A 15,721-nucleotide genomic window follows, 5' to 3' on the forward strand; every position below is an offset into this window, starting at 1 on the left:
CTTAGACCACATTAATCCTAACACTTAAATCATGCAATTCCCTTGTTTAAAAACCTGTAATTGGCATTTCCTAAAACAGGAGTGGGTAATCCCAGCTTCTGATTTATTTTTTCATTATGATCCATGGAAAAATAGGAAGAGATGAAAATGTGTTTTAAACCAGAATAGAAGAAATGCCAAAAGGCTTAAAATGACAAAATTATGAGACATCAAGACAGGGCTGCTCCTCCACAAAAGTGTAACACCACATCTCTGAGTGTCTGCCTATCCCTTTCACACCTTCTCAATCTCCCATCTCCCCCTAATCTGAAAGGAGCCATAAAGAATTTTTATTTATGATAAATTTGCATAAACCCTGGTCAAAAAAATTTGAAACTAGAAGAACAGTTCTTTTACTTTTGTAAAAGGCAAATATTATTAAACATGATTTTAAAATCTCATCTGATTTTTCCATCACTAACAGAAATCCTAAAGAGGAAAAAAAATCTTCACCCCAGCCTAGGGGGTGGATCATAATGGAACCCCTTAGTCTAGCATTCAACAGTTTTATAACTGTCTGCATCTAAATTACAGATTATATTGCAGTCCCACTATCTCCAATACAAAACTGTTTTAATCAGATAAGCCTTCTCACAGACTCCTAAAACTCACACTCCATTCTACCTCTGTATCTCTGTACATGTTATTATACCGCTAAAATCTTTCTCTCTTCTATTTCTCTGAAGCCATCTTACTTCCAAACATCTTTCCAGGTTCACTTAAACCTCCCAGGCTAACCTAGCTCATGATAATCTTCTCAGTTCTCCAAATTTTGAAGGACAATCCAAAGCATCCTAAAAGCTTAGAAAAAAAGCTTAGAAAAAAATTTCTCAGTAGTTAAATCAGTACTACTTTGAAAGCAAAGGATAAAGACAAGAAAAAGCAAAACAATGAGACAAACTGCAGCCAATTTCCCTGAGGCACAGGTAAATTATTTTAGTTCTTAAAAATGCGTTTTTCTCTGAGCAACATCCCCACCTTGTGGACAGCTAGGATACTGTTAACACCATTTCTGATGTGCTGCACTTTTCTTTCACAAGCAAAGGCAGAAACAGAATCCAGGTACAGACAACAAATGCTGTATCCTTAGCTAATCAGAGTAGTATAATCTTGGGACACCTGGGTGGCTTGGCGGTTGAGCATCTGCCTTTGGCCCGCTCCCTGCAGGGAGCCTGCTTCTCCCTCTGCCTGTGTCTCTGCCTCTCTCTCTCGCTCGCTCTCTCTCTCTCTCTGTGTCTCTCACGAATAAAATCTTAAAAAAAAAAAGTAGTATAACCTCAAATAAACTGAATTTTAAGGTATTTCTCTATAATTGGTTACAGACTAAATTAGTAACGATTATCAACTTTTGAGAATCCTCAAATTCTGGGTAGAGATTTAATAATATAGTTTAATAATTCAATAATATAGTTATTGGCTCTTTTATTATGAGCTAATAAAAGAGAAACCAGTGGAATGAGACTATGATTATGAAAGAAGCATTAATAAGACACTGTTAAAAGCTTTTATCCATCTATAAATCCCATGTCTTTGGAAGAAAAAAAAGATCAGTCATAAAGCTTCAGATTCTCCCTCTTCTATTTTATTACCTTTTTTGAGCTGTACACAATGTGGCACAATATGCATTTTCGTTCTCGTACCATAGTGACCAGATCTGAAGCACTCAACGTCACACCTGCAATGAGGAAGTAACATTTAGTAACCTTTCTCCCCTGGGATGTCTTCTTCACCTTAACATAGCTAAAAATACAAGTCTTACATCTCCCTCACCTCCACCCTGCTCCTCCCAGTCCTCCCATTTTGGTAAATGAAAATTCAAGTTTTCCAGGTACCTAGGGCAAAAACTTTGAAAGTCATCCTTGACCCCTCTTTCTCACCCCATATCCACTCTCATTAGCAAATCCTGTCAGTCTTCCTTTGAAATACAACCCAAATCCAACGGTCATCTCACGAGGCACTAGCTTACTGATTTGCCTCCCTGATTCCACTCTTTCCTCTTAATAGTCTATTCTCAAAATGGAAGCCAAAGATTCTCACAACAGGATTCTTCTAAAATTTAAGTCAGATCATTTAACTCCTCTGTACAAAATCTTCCAACAGATTCCTACCTCACTCACACAACATCCAGTCCTTTGCCATGAGCTAGAAAATCTGTTTCCTTTTTTGCTGACTCCATGCCCCACCCTCATTGCCTCTATCTCTCCATTCCAGTCACACTGCCCTTGCTAGGTTTTGATCATACCAGGGATTCTCCCACCGAGGGTTTCTACATTTCCTATTCTTTCTGCCTGGAATATGCTTCCTCAAGATATTTTTATGGCTCACATGGCTCACTCTCTCACTTTCTTATTTCCATCAGTATTTGAAATGTTGCTTCACTAGGAAGGGCCTTCCCTGACATACAATGCTGTATTTTTTGCTCCCTTCTATCCTCCTATTAACCTGCTTCATTTATTTTTTTGCTTCAAAAAGCTTTGTTGTTTCCATCTAGTCCTAGACTTGGGTGAGGGCTCCAGGGTGGTAAAAAGCTGCCTAATGGCTGCAAGGGGAGGCTCAGGAAGAAGCCCTGACACCAGGGGGATGCCAGAGGGCCTCTCAGAGGCCACTGGGCTCTAGAGGCTCTTAGTCATGGTTGAGGGTGAGCCTTTGGAAGAGATACTTGCCCAGCCCAGTCCAACCAGGGGGGCAGTCAAGCTGCAGACATCAGTCAGGTGGTTGTCCATCTTCTAGATGGGAGTTTCACCTGCTCATCTAGAAAATGGCTCTCCAAGAAGTCACAGAGATGAGGGTCTGCACAGGCAAAACCCAGGCATGCACATATATAAAGGCCTGATTCAGGTTCTTCTCCAGAACCACAGCATCTCCCAAAGTGTCCAAGGTTTCATCCCACTCATCTTAGGACAGTTCTGCACCTCCTGTTAGAGGGCATGGCTACCCACTGGTTTTGTATCTTCAGGAGATACTAGGCACCTTCACCTTCTAACTTGTAGAAGAAATGCCAGAGCCACAACATCATGGTAGAAATACAAACCCTGAGAGAAGTAGGTATAGAAAGCCCACAGATATAGGTTGGCCAGGTGGTTGACAGCAGCCTCCACCTCAGTGGAATAGTTCTGATGTATCTGGGAGCTCATGTTTGATTGGCAGTAAGGAATAAGCTCAGAAAAACAGTGCTGGCTGGTCTTAGAGGCAGGGGAGCGCTTAGAAGATGGTTTGGAAAGTTGCAATTGGAAAAGAGGTTGGAGAGTGGTAGGAGACTGGAAGAAGGGGTGTCCCTGGGTCTATTCTATCCAAATACTGTTGAAAAGACAGACAGATCCATGGGACCAGTAGGTGTGCTACCCCCCCCCCCCTTTTTTTTATGTTTTAATAGCACTGTAGTAGACTGTTTCTGTAGATGGCCACAACATTATCTTCCACCCTAGGTGTTCTTTCACAATGTGATCTTGTCATTACCATCCATCAAATGGTGTGGTTCATTCTCCCTTCCTGTTTTGATCAACAAAATGTGGTAGAAGTGGGGTGCCTGGGTGGCTCAGTCAGTTGAGCATCTGACTCTTGATCTTGGCTCAGGTCACAATCAGGGTGGTGAGATGGGAGCCCCACATCAGGCTCGCTCAGCAAGGAGTCTCCTTAAGGTTCTCTCTCTCCCAAATAAATAAATAAATAAATAAATCTAAAAAAAGTGCGGTAGAAGTGACAAAGTAAGTCTCAGTAAAAAATGTGCAGCTTCTGCCTTTGCACATTTGGAATACTCCCTCTTAGAACCCAGCCACCAGCTGTGAGAAAGAAAGCCCAAGCGACAAGGAGAGGACAAAGGGAAAAGAACTGAGGCCCAGCTGAGCACCCGAACAACCAGCACCATCTGACAACCACGTTGGGAGAGTGAGCCATCTCAGTGTTCCAAGCCCACCTGCCAATGAAGGTCCCCAAGTAAGATGACTTAAAGAACTAAGCAGATGAGCCATTTTCAACCCACAGAATGTTAAGAAACAATAAAATATTTCTTTTAAGCCAGTAAATTTTGGGGTGGTTAAAGAGCAAGAGATAACTGAAGCAAGCAAATCTTATTACCTGATATAGTATAATTTCTTTTTAATTCTTTATTTCCAGGGACTTAGTGTATTTTGTTCACTAGTATAAATCTAGCACTTGGGCAGCCCAGGTAGCTCAGTGGTTTAGTGCCACCTTCCGCCCAGAGCATGATCCTAGAGACCAGGGATGGAGTCCCCCGTCGGGCTCCCTGCATGGAGCCTACTGCTCCCTCTGCCTGTGTCTCTGCCTCTCTCTCTCTCTCTGTCTCTCGTGAATAAATAAAATCAATCTTAAAAATAAATAAATAAATCTAGCACTTAAAACAGTATATGCCATAATGTAGGTACCCAGTAAGCATTTGTTGAACTGTTTCAAATGGAACTATCTTCAGTTACCAAATGTGAGACAGAGAAAGCTAAGTAAATACTGTGATTTGGATTAAGACCAGAAGGTTTTCTATTTTACCGTCCTCTAGCACTAGCCTATTTTCCTCTTGCATCTCTGCAAAGATGCCCTACATGAGAATTTAATTTCATTCCCCAAGCAACATTGTTTTTCCCTCTACACACAAAACACCAGGCTCTAATAGAGATATCTGCTTTCTTGCCTGGGTTCCTTCCTTAGGGAATTTAAAATTGTGAAGTAACAAAGTTATAAACTATCCTAATTTAATCTATAACTCCTAGACAACATGGTGGAAGGACCAGTGAGGAAGAGGCCTACGGTTCTCTACTTCTGGTCACTCAGCAGTTTCCTTGCTACTGTAACCCAGTTCATATCACTCCTGAATTTCTGAAATAATTTTACTCAGTAACAAAGAGCAAACACCAAAATAAGATTATAGGGTAAAATTTTGGCCATTTGAGGAAACTGAATATCAACTACCTAGTATAACAAAGAAACAGACCTTCAGAGATAAGCACAGTGTTATTCATGCTTCTAGTACTACTACTCTCTTGGATCTCAAAATTAACATAAATCACTGGTGCTCTGTGTCACTGTGTAATTATTCTTTTAATTCCCCTATATCTTAATGTTCACTTCAATTTTAATTACTGTTTACATGTAGTATTTTATTTCACCCAAGTGTTTATGGAGCACAAAGCATTGTTCTAAGAATTGAGGAAACAGTTATATGTCCAGAAATGTGTTTTGTTTTTGTTTTTAAAGTAGACTCCATGCCCAATGTGGGGCTCGAACTCATGACTCTGAGATCAAGAGAGGCATGCTCCACTGACTGAGCCAGTCAGGCAGCCCATGTCCAGAAATATTTTTAATAGGGCTCCAAGTTATTAACCATCACAGAAAAACAGGAACAAAAAATAAATAAATAAATAAAACTAAGAAGCAACAAAGTCAACAAAAAAATGTGACTTCTGGCATAAGCAACAATAGCTATTATGCTGTTTTTACATATTATCAACTGAGAACAGAGCACTAAAATACAAACTGTGTTTCTATTTAATAAAGCCAAAGGCATCAATTCCTAATAAGTGGATAAAAAAAGTCATATAATAAAAACATTCTCTGGGACGCCTGGGTGGCTCAGCAGTTGAGTGTCTGCCTTCAGCTCAGGTTGTGATCCCAGGGTTCTGGGATGGAGTCCCATGTCGGGCTCCCTGCGAAGAGCCTTGCTTCTCCCTCTGCCTGTGTCTCTGCCTCTCATGAATAAATAAATAAAATCTTTAGAATATATAAATTAAATAAAAACATTATCAAGGGAACCCTGGGTGGCGCAGCGGTTTAGCGCCTGCCTTTGGCCCAGGGCGCAATCCTGGAGACCTGGGATCGAATCCCACGTCGGGCTCCCGGTGCATGGAGCCTGCTTCTCCCTCTGCCTATGTCTCTGCCTCTCTCTCTCTCTCTCTCTCTGACTATCATAAATAAATAAAAAATTAAAAAAAAAATTATCAAGTTTTTAGCTGAAGACTCACTTTTTGTTTTCTCTTCACAAGCTCCATGTTTCTAACCTGCATAAATTAAGTAAATTCATTTCATTTCTGTAAAAAAACATTAAAAGTATAACTGCTAGCAAAGCAGTTAATCAATAAGGAAGACCTAGTATATAGCACTAAGCTGAAAGAATTCCAGCCAAAGACAAAGGAAATTTTAATTTCTACATCCTTGATCTGGGTTAATATAGGATTTTAATTAAGCTTTCTGAAATACTCGAATTAGCTCACAGCTTTCTAGATGGGAACCACTGCTCTCTTTAAACATCTTAACAGGGGATCCCTGGGTGGCTCAGCGGTTTAGCGCCTGCCTTTGGCCCAGGGAGCGATCCTGGAGTCCCAGGATCGAGTCCCATGTCGGGCTCCCGGCATGGAGCCTGCTTCTCCCTCCTCCTGTGTCTCTGCCTCTCTCTCTCTATGTCTATCATAAATATTAAAAAAAAAAAAAAAAAGATCTTAACAAAAAGGTGCCTGGGTGACTCAGTAGGTTAAGCATTTCTGATTCACGATTTTAGCTCACGTCATGATCTCAGGGTCTTCAGACCAAGCCCGGTGTCAGGCTCTAAGCTGAGCATGGAGCCTGCTTGGGATTCTCTCTCACCTTCTGTCCGCCCCTGCTCACTCACTCATGTGCTCTCTCTCTCATTCACTCTCTTAAAAAATAAATAAAAATAAAATAAAGGTCTTAACAAGTATTAGAAGTCAAGAAAATAGAAACCATCCAATTTTGCAATCTTGAAGTACTTGAGAGGTTACATTATACAAGTAAGCATAAAGAAACAATTCAACTACAGCTGTTCTTAACCACCTTGCATTTTCTTCCCATATCACTTAAAAATACCCATTGTGAAACCTTTCGCATGTTCTCCAAACTATGAGAAATATCTGTGACATTTCTTAGTCATAAAAGCCTTAAAAATCTTATAATAAATACCTTTTCTCAACATCCTAATTACTATTCTGTCAATACATTTACCATGTCTGTGGGCAAAACATATTATTAATTCTTTTCCTTCAGATTCTCATATTTAGTCACTAAGCCCTAATAGATTTCTATTTTTCAATTTTTCTATCTATTCATCAATGTGATAAGCCTTCAAGACCTTACATCTATTCTCCCTTCACCCAACTGCTCCACTCATTAAAGATTCCTGCCTTGACTTCTGCTCCTAATATATAAAGAAGTTCTAAACCCAAGCAGTGCATCAAAATTGTCCACACAGCTTATTAATTTAAATACAGCTGTGTTGGGACACGTGGGTGGCTCAGTGATTGAGCATCTGCCTTTGGCCCAGGGCATGATCCTGGAGTCCTGGGATGGAGCCTGCTTCTCCCTCTGCCTGTATCTATCTCTGCTTCTCTCTCTCTGTCTCTCATGAATAAATGAATAAAATCTTTAAAAAATAATAAATAAATAAATACAGTTGTGTAGGCAGAGTAGAATTATTGCACTTCATCTCCAGAGACTCCATTTTGTACTTCGTTATGCTCTCCCTATCTCTACGCAAGGGTAGTCACTCAAACATAATTTAAATGAGTCAAAAAGACACTTCCAAGTAACCACTATCTCATAATACTGTAGTTCATCTCAAATGTCAATGTTACAATATTTCTTCAAATATTTATCACATAACTCAAGGCTGGAAAACACTGTTTAGTGTCAACTTTATTTGAAACATTGTCACAGTAATGTAAGTAGAGGTTGTTTGATAGGTTATATCTGATCTCCCCAACCTTATACTATAAGGAAGGGATTTGTCTTTTTATAAACTTCCTAAGATTCATTATAGTAAACCCAGTAACACTTAAGATATTTGAGCTCTGACCTAATTAAAGCCAACTCAGACTCTCCAGGACAACAATATACTGTAAAACTGTGAAGAAAAGCTTAGGGGTGCCTGGCTGGCTTAGTCAGGGGAGCATGCGACTCTTGATCTTGGGGTCATGGGTTCGAGCCCCATGCTGGGTGTAGAGATTACTTAAATAAATAAAACTTTAAGGAAAAGGAGAAGAAAAGCTTAATTATTGGTTTGCTGAGGGAGGGGAGTGGTACTCAGATTAGAATCCCTTTTCTGAATCCCACAGGTAACTTTCTGTGCCTCTACCTCAACCCTGACAAAAAAAACAAATGGATTTCTGATAAGCAAGACAGGGCAACAGAGAGAGAGTACCAGTGACAGAACAAATTTTTGCTGCTACCCCTAGGTTGCCCAAAAGGTTATGGAGCAAAGATATAACTGGCACTTCTGGGAGAACACTTTGCTCACTGTGCCTCCCTAGAAAATTCCAAAGCTCTTTACTAAGGAGGAGTAAACTGATAACAGAGGTCAGAAAGTATTTTTGGTCACAACAACCTATAACCACAACTTCCAAAGGCTTATTCTGGGTAGCTGCTGTATTTGGTAGTTCTAAGTTCTGGCTGGCTCCTATTTCCCAAAGCAAATGATTGGTGGTTTCCTGCATCTGGGAGGCAGGGCAAGATGGCAGAAGAGTAGCATCCCCAAGTCACCTGTCCCCACCAACTTACCTAGATAACTTTCAAATCATCCTGAAAACCTACAAATTAGGCCTGAGATTTAAAGAGAGAACAGCTGGAATGCTACAGTGAGAAGAGTTCGCGCTTCTATCAAGGTAGGAAGACGGAAAAATAAATAAATAAAAAGCACCTGGGAATGAGCAGGGGCCTCACAGGATAAACAGCTCACACTGAGCCATGCACCTGGCAGGGGGCTGGGCAGCTCCCCAGGTGCACACACCTGAGAATCAGCACAGAGGCCCTCCCTCAGAAGACCAGCTAGAAGGACATGGGAAAAGCAAGTTATTGATGAAGCAGCACTGGAAAGTTCCAGGGGAAGTCGAGGGATTTACAGTATATAGAATCAGAGGATACTCTCCCTTGTTTTTTGTTTTCTGTTTGTTCCCCCCCTTTTCTCATTTCTTTTTCCAGCACAACTCGTTTTTAGCCACTCTGCACTGAGCAAAATGACTAGAAGGAAAAACTCACCACAAAGAATCAAAAACAGTCCTCTCTCCCATAGAGTTACAAAATTTGGATTACAATTCAATGTCAGAAAGCCAATTCAGAAGCACAATTAGAAAGCTACTGGTGGCTCTAGAAAAAAGTGTAAAGGATTCAAGAGACTTCATGACTGCAAAATTTAGATCTAATCAGGCTGAAATTAAAAATCAATTAAATGAGATGCAATCCAAACTGGAGGTCCTAACAACGAGGGTTAACGAGGTAGAAGAATGAGTGAGTGACATAGAAGACAAGTTGATGGCAAGGAAGGAAACAGGAAAAAGAGAAAAACAAAAGATCATGAAGAAAGGTTAAGGGAAATAAATGACAGCCTTAGAAGGAAAAAAATCTACGTTTAATTGGGGTTCTAGAGGGCGCTGAAAGGGACAGGGGTTCAGAAAGTGCATTTGAACAAATCATAGCTGAGAACTTCCCTAAGTTGGGAAGGGAAACAGGCATTTAGATCCAGGAGATAGAGAGATCCCCCCCTAAAATCAATAAAAACCGCTCAATACCTTGACATTTAATAGTGAAACTTGCAAATTGCAAAGATAAAGAGAAGATTCTTAAAGCAGTAAGGGACAAGAAATCCCTAACCTTTATGGGAAGAAGTATTAGGACAACAGTAGACCTCTCCACAGAGACCTGGAGCGCCAGAAAGGGTTGGCAAGATACATTCAGGGTCCTAAATGAGAAGAACATGCAGCCAAGGATACTTTATCCAGCAAGGCTGTCATTCAGAATAGAAAGAGAGATAAAGAGCTTCCAAGATAGGCAGAAACTGAAAGAATATGTGACCATCAAACCAGCTCTGCAAGAAATATTAAGAGGGACTCTGTAAAAGAAAGAGGAAGTTCAAGGAAACAATCCACAAAAACAGGGAGTGAATAGGTATCATGATGACACTAAATTCATATCTTTCAATAGTAACTCTGAACGTGAATGGGCTTAATGACCCCATCAAAAGGCGCAGGGTTTCAGACTGGATAAAAACGCAGGGCCCATCTACTTGCTGTCTACAAGAGACTCATTTTAGACCTAAGGACACCTACAGCCTGAAAATAAAAGGTTGGAGAACCATTTACCATTCAAATGGTCCTCAAAAGAAAGCAGGGGTAGCCATCCTTATTATCAGGTAAACTAAAGTTTATCCCAAAGACTGTACTAAGAGATGAAGAGGGACACTATATCATACTTAAAGGATCTATCCAACAAGAGGACCTAATAATCATGAATATTTATGCCCCAAATGTGGGAGCTGCCAAAGTATATCAATTAATAACCAAAGACATATTTAGATAATAATACACTTATACTTGGTGACTTGAACACAGCGCTTTCTATAATTGACAGATCTTCTAAGCACAACATCTCCAAAGAAACAAGAGCTTTAAATGATACACTGGACCGGATGAATTTCACAGATATTTACAGGACTTTACATCCAAACGCAACTGAATACACATTCTTCTCAAGTGCACATGGAACTTTCTCCAGAATAGACCACATACTGGGTCACACATCAGGTCTTAACCGATACCAAAAGATTGGGATCGTTCCCTGCATATTTTCAGACCATAATGCTTTCAAACTAGAACTAAATCACAAGAAGAAGTTTGGAAGGATTTCAAACACGTGGAGGTTAAGGACCATCCTGCTGAAAAAGATGAAAGGATCAACCAGGAAATTAGGGAAGAATTAAAAAGATTCATGGAAACTAATGAGAATGAAGATACAACCGTTCAAAATCTTTGGGATACAGCAAAAGCCTCCTGAGGGGGAAATACATCACAACACAAAGCATCAATCCAAAAACTGGAAAGAACTCAAATACAAAAGCTAACCTTGCACCTAAAGGAGCTGGAGAAAAAAACAGCAAATAGATCCTACACCCAGCAGAAGAAGAGAATTAATAAAGATTCGCGCAGAACTCAATGAAATAGAAACCAGAAGAACTGTGGAACAGATTAACAAAACCAGGAGTTGGTTCTTTGAAAAAATTAGTAAGATAGATAAACCATTAGTCAGCCTTATTAAAAAGAAGAGAGAAAAGACTCAAATTAATAAAATCATGAATGAGAAAGGAGAGATCACCACCAATACCAAGGTTTCCTGCATCCAGTATCTTTGAGCATAAGCTTAGAAGTATTTTACTCATTTGCATTCCTACTGTTTATATTATCTGCCCTAACACAACACTTAGCAAGAGTTCATGTACCAAACACTCTTTTTTAATAAGCACAGGGCTAACACAAAGACCAGAAGTTAAGGCTGTGACCAGAAAAAGGCATTAAAAGTTGAGCACCCCCAAATGAAGCTGTTCACAATGGCCATCAACCAGGCAAGGAAACGGACAGGGTGGTCATTCCTTACTCAATTCTGGAACCTGGCAAGCATTATATCTTACAGGGAAAAGTAACTGAGAAGGAACCAACCCTAACAAGGTAATAAAATATTAGCAAATGTGATCATCATATAACATACGAAGTGTTAAGCCAAAAGATAGCTTGTACAAACATCATTTTCTTTTGTTTTTAATATTTATTTATTCATGAGAGACACACAGAGAGAGGCAGAGACACTGGCACAGGGAGAAGCAGGCTCCATGCAGGGAGCCTGATGCGGGACTCGATCCCAGGACCCAGGGACCCATACCCTGAGCCAAAGGCAGACGCTCAACCACTGAGCTACCCAGGCGTCCCAACAAACATTGTTTTAAAAGTCTAACTGAGGGGATCCCTGGGTGGCTCAGCGGTTTAGCACCTGACTTTGGCCCAGGGCGTGATCCTGGAGACCTGGGATCGAGTCCTGCATCGGGCTCCCTGCATGGAGCCTGCTTCTCCCTCTGCCTGTGTCTCTGCCTCTTTCTCCCTCTATGTCTATGATGAATAAATAAATAAAATCTTAAAAAAATAAATAAAAGTCTAACTGGGTAGCTTGTCGCACTTATGTAACAACTTAAAAAGGTTTTATTCCTGTATTCAATATATATTTTACAGATTTTAAAATTTAAAATTCCATGACATGAAATTCTGTGACATGGAGATACGTTCATTACTTTCTGCCCATGGATGCCACTGAGTCTCCCCTCCCACCACAGTCATGTCTAAGTCAGAGTCTCTGAAAGAGCCTGGATAGTCACAGAAGCTTTTCATCAGAGGTTTGAGCTTTGAAACTGATGAGAGTCTGAAGAGCCATTTTGAGCAACAGGGAACACTTACAAATTGTGTAGTAATGAGCGATCCAAACATTAAGCACTCCACGGGCTTTGGGTTTGTCACATATGCCACTGTGGAGGAGATGGATGCAGCCATGAATACGAGGCCACACATGGTGAATAGAAGAGTTGTGGAACCAAAGAGGGCTGTCTCAAGAGAAGATTCTCAAAGACCTCGTACCCACTTAACCATGAGAAAGATTTTTGTTGGTGGCATTAAAGAATCACTGAAGAACATCATCTAAGAGATTATTTTGAACAATATTGGAACACTGAAGTGATGAAATCATGACTGACCAAGGTGGTGCCAAAAAGGGAGGCTTTGCTTTTGTAACATTTGATGACCATGACTCTGGAGACAAGACTGTTATTCAAAAATACCTTACTGAATGGCCAGAACTGTGAAGTAAGGAAAGCCCTATCTAAGCAAGAGATGGCTAATACTTCATCCAGCCAAAGAGGTTGAAGTGGCTCTGGAAACTGTGGAAATGGTTTTGGTGGGAATGACATCTTTGATCATGGAGGAAACTTCAGGGGCAAAGTGGCTTTGGTGGCAATCGAGGTGGTGGTGGATATGGTAGCAGTGGGGATGTTATAAGGGATCTGGTAATGACAGAAGCAACTTTGGAGGTGGTGGAAGCTATCACGATTCTGGCAATTACAATCAATCTTCAAATTTTGGACCCATGAAAGGAGGTAATCTTGGAGGCAGAAGCTCTGGCCCCTATGGTGGTGGAGGCTAATACTTTGCCAAACCACAAAACCAAGGTGGCTATGGTGGTTTCAGCAGCAGCTATGACAGTGGCAGGAGGTTTTAATTACTAATAGGAAACAAAGTTTAGCAGGAGAAGAGAGCCAGAGAAGTGACAAGGAAGCTACAGGCTACATCAGATTTGTGAACTCAGTCAAGCAAAGTGGTGGCAGGCGCACCTGCTACAAAGAAGACATGTTTTAGACAATACTCATGTGTATGGGCAAAAAACGTGATGAATTGTGTAACAGGTTATTTTAGTTTCTGTTCTGTGAAAAGTGTAAAGCATTCCAACAAAGGGTGTTAATGTAATTTTTTTGGCACCCCTGCAGTTGATTGCTAAATGTAACAGTCTGATCACAATGCTGAATAAACATCTTTAAAAAAACTGGGGGAGGGATCCCTGGGTGGCGCAGCGGTTTGGCGCCTGCCTTTGGCCCAGGGCGCGATCCTGGAGACCCGGGATCGAATCCCACGTCGGTCTCCCGGTGCATGGAGCCTGCTTCTCCCTCTGCCTGTGTCTCTGCCTCATTCTCTCTCTCTCTCTCTCTGTGACTATCACACACAAAAAACAAACAAACAAACAAAAAAAAACTGGGGGAAAAAAGTAATTAATTTAAAAAATAAAAAAATAAAAAAACTGGGGGGCACCTGGATGGCTCAGCTAGTTGGGTGTTTGACTCTTGGTTTCAAGCTCAGGTCATGATCTTGGGGTTGTGGAATCACAGACTCATGTAAGGCTCCTTGCCCAGTGGGGAGTCTGCTTGGGATTCTCTCTCTTTCTCCCCCCCTCCCTCTGCCCCTCCATCTCTGTTGCTCTCACACGCTCTCCCTCTAAAATAAAGAAATCTTAAAAAAAATAAATAAATAAAAAACAATTCTGTGGCATGAATTACAATAACTGCAAGCTAGTTAGTTTAGCTAACTGCCCAACATTCTCCTCAAAAACTTTTGCTGTTCTCCATGCATCCTGTTGCTTCAATAATCATCTACTTTTGTATATAAAGTACTTTTAGATAGGTTATTATAATAGCAATCAACTTCATTATTTCTTTGTATAGAATCTTTTAAGTTCATCACTGACAATAGTCATGGTGTAATACAATAAAGCATTTACTTTAGCAGTTCGATGTTAATAGCTTTCTAAATGCCTTTGTCCTATAGTTAAGAAAGTAAGTCTCTAAAAAGGTCACCATGTATTTTACCAGATTTTAGGGCGGAGTTTATATGCCACTAATGTAGTGGTATTTGGAAATTTTGGAATGCTCAACATCACTCTGTAAATGTCAAAAATCTAATGTTCACTAAAAGCTCACATGGGGGTGCCTGGGTGACTCAGTTGGTTAAGTGTCTGACTCTTGGTTTGGGCTCAGGTTGTTGATCTAATGGGTTGTGGCATTGAGCCATAAAGCTGTTGAGCACTTGCTCTCTAACAAATAAATGAAACTTAAAAAAAAATTTTTTTAAATTAAAGGTCACATGCATACTGTGCATGCGGCAGTGATATATCTAAATATCACAGCAAGTAAGTAGCAAAACTATGCTTAGACAAAATTTGGTACTGTTCAAAAATTCAGCATTTCAACAGCTTGGAAATTTTCCTAGGGCTCAAATTTACTTTGAAATTGCCAGCCTAAAAAGAGCAGCCATATAATATCCTCCCAAATGGTCTCAGCAACCTCTCTTAAACTACTCTCAGGTAATCCTGTACTTTCCTAATTCCTAACACTGCAGCAGAAGTAATCTCTCTCTCTCTCTCTTTGAAGGTTTTATTTATTTATTCATGAGAGACAGAGAGAGAGACAGGCAGAGACACAGGCAGAAGGAGAAGCAGGCTCCATGTAGGGAGCCTGAAGTGGGACTCAATCCCGGGACTCCAGGATTATGCCCCGCCAAAGGCAGGCGCCAAATTGCTGAGCCACTCAGGGATCCCCCCAGAAGTAATCTCTTTAAAATTCAAATCTGTTCATAATATTCCGTTTTCTCCCTGTTTTTTGTTTTTTTGTTTTTTTTTTGAAAATTTCAAACACAAAAATGCTGAAAGAATAGTGAATATCCCACACTCAGTTTCCCATACATCCCTATATCTACCACCTAGATTCTACCATTAACATTTTACTATATTTGCTTTATCAGATACATACCTATCCATTTATCCTTAATCACTTAGTCATAACATATTATGATTTGCTAATAGTTTGCCCAGAATTATTTGTGGACTATGTTCATAAGGCACACTCCTGTAATTTTCTTTTAAATCTATAATGTTTATATTAGGTTTTAATTATTGGGGTTATGCTGACTTAGTGAAATGAGTTTGGAAGTGGTTCCCCTTTGTCTATTTTCTGAAAGCCTATATAAGTTCGGTGTTATTTCTTCTTAAATACTTGATAGAATTCTTCAATGAGGGGGATCCCTGGGTGGCGCAGCGGTTTGGCGCCTGCCTTTGGCCCAGGGCGCGATCCTGGAGACCCGGGATCGAGTCCCACATCGGGCTCCCGGTGCATGGAGCCTGCTTCTTCCTCTGCCTATGTCTCTGCCTTTCTCTCTCTCTCTGTGACTATCATAAAAAAAAAAAAAAAAAAAAAAAAAACCTTCAATGAACCCATTATGGCCCTAGGTTTTCTTTGTAAGTTTTTATCATTATTCCACTTCTTACTATATGCTTATTCAGACCTAGTTTCAACTTGTGACAGCTTGAAAGAGGC

The 15,721-nt window shown here is 40.4% G+C and overlaps 1 protein-coding gene across 3 annotated transcripts in view; it reads right to left on the reverse strand.

Annotated features, from left to right (window-relative positions):
• Nucleotides 1-15,721, reverse strand: part of ZNF106 (zinc finger protein 106) — a 63,899-nt gene that overhangs the window by 42,013 nt on the left and 6,165 nt on the right. For 2 of the 3 annotated variants that reach the window (XM_072808680.1, XM_072808683.1), the window contains one exon: nt 1,629-1,714. The exons of the other annotated variant lie outside the window; for it this stretch is intronic. In XM_072808680.1, the coding sequence (XP_072664781.1) occupies nt 1,629-1,682 (54 nt within the window). In that variant the 5' untranslated portion in view covers nt 1,683-1,714. Of the gene's footprint in view, nt 1-1,628; nt 1,715-15,721 lie in introns of those variants that run through there. 3 annotated transcript variants of the gene reach the window in all.

Source organism: Canis lupus, chromosome 32 (assembly GCF_048164855.1).
Source record: "Canis lupus baileyi chromosome 32, mCanLup2.hap1, whole genome shotgun sequence".
Classification (NCBI taxonomy): Eukaryota; Metazoa; Chordata; class Mammalia; order Carnivora; family Canidae; genus Canis; species Canis lupus.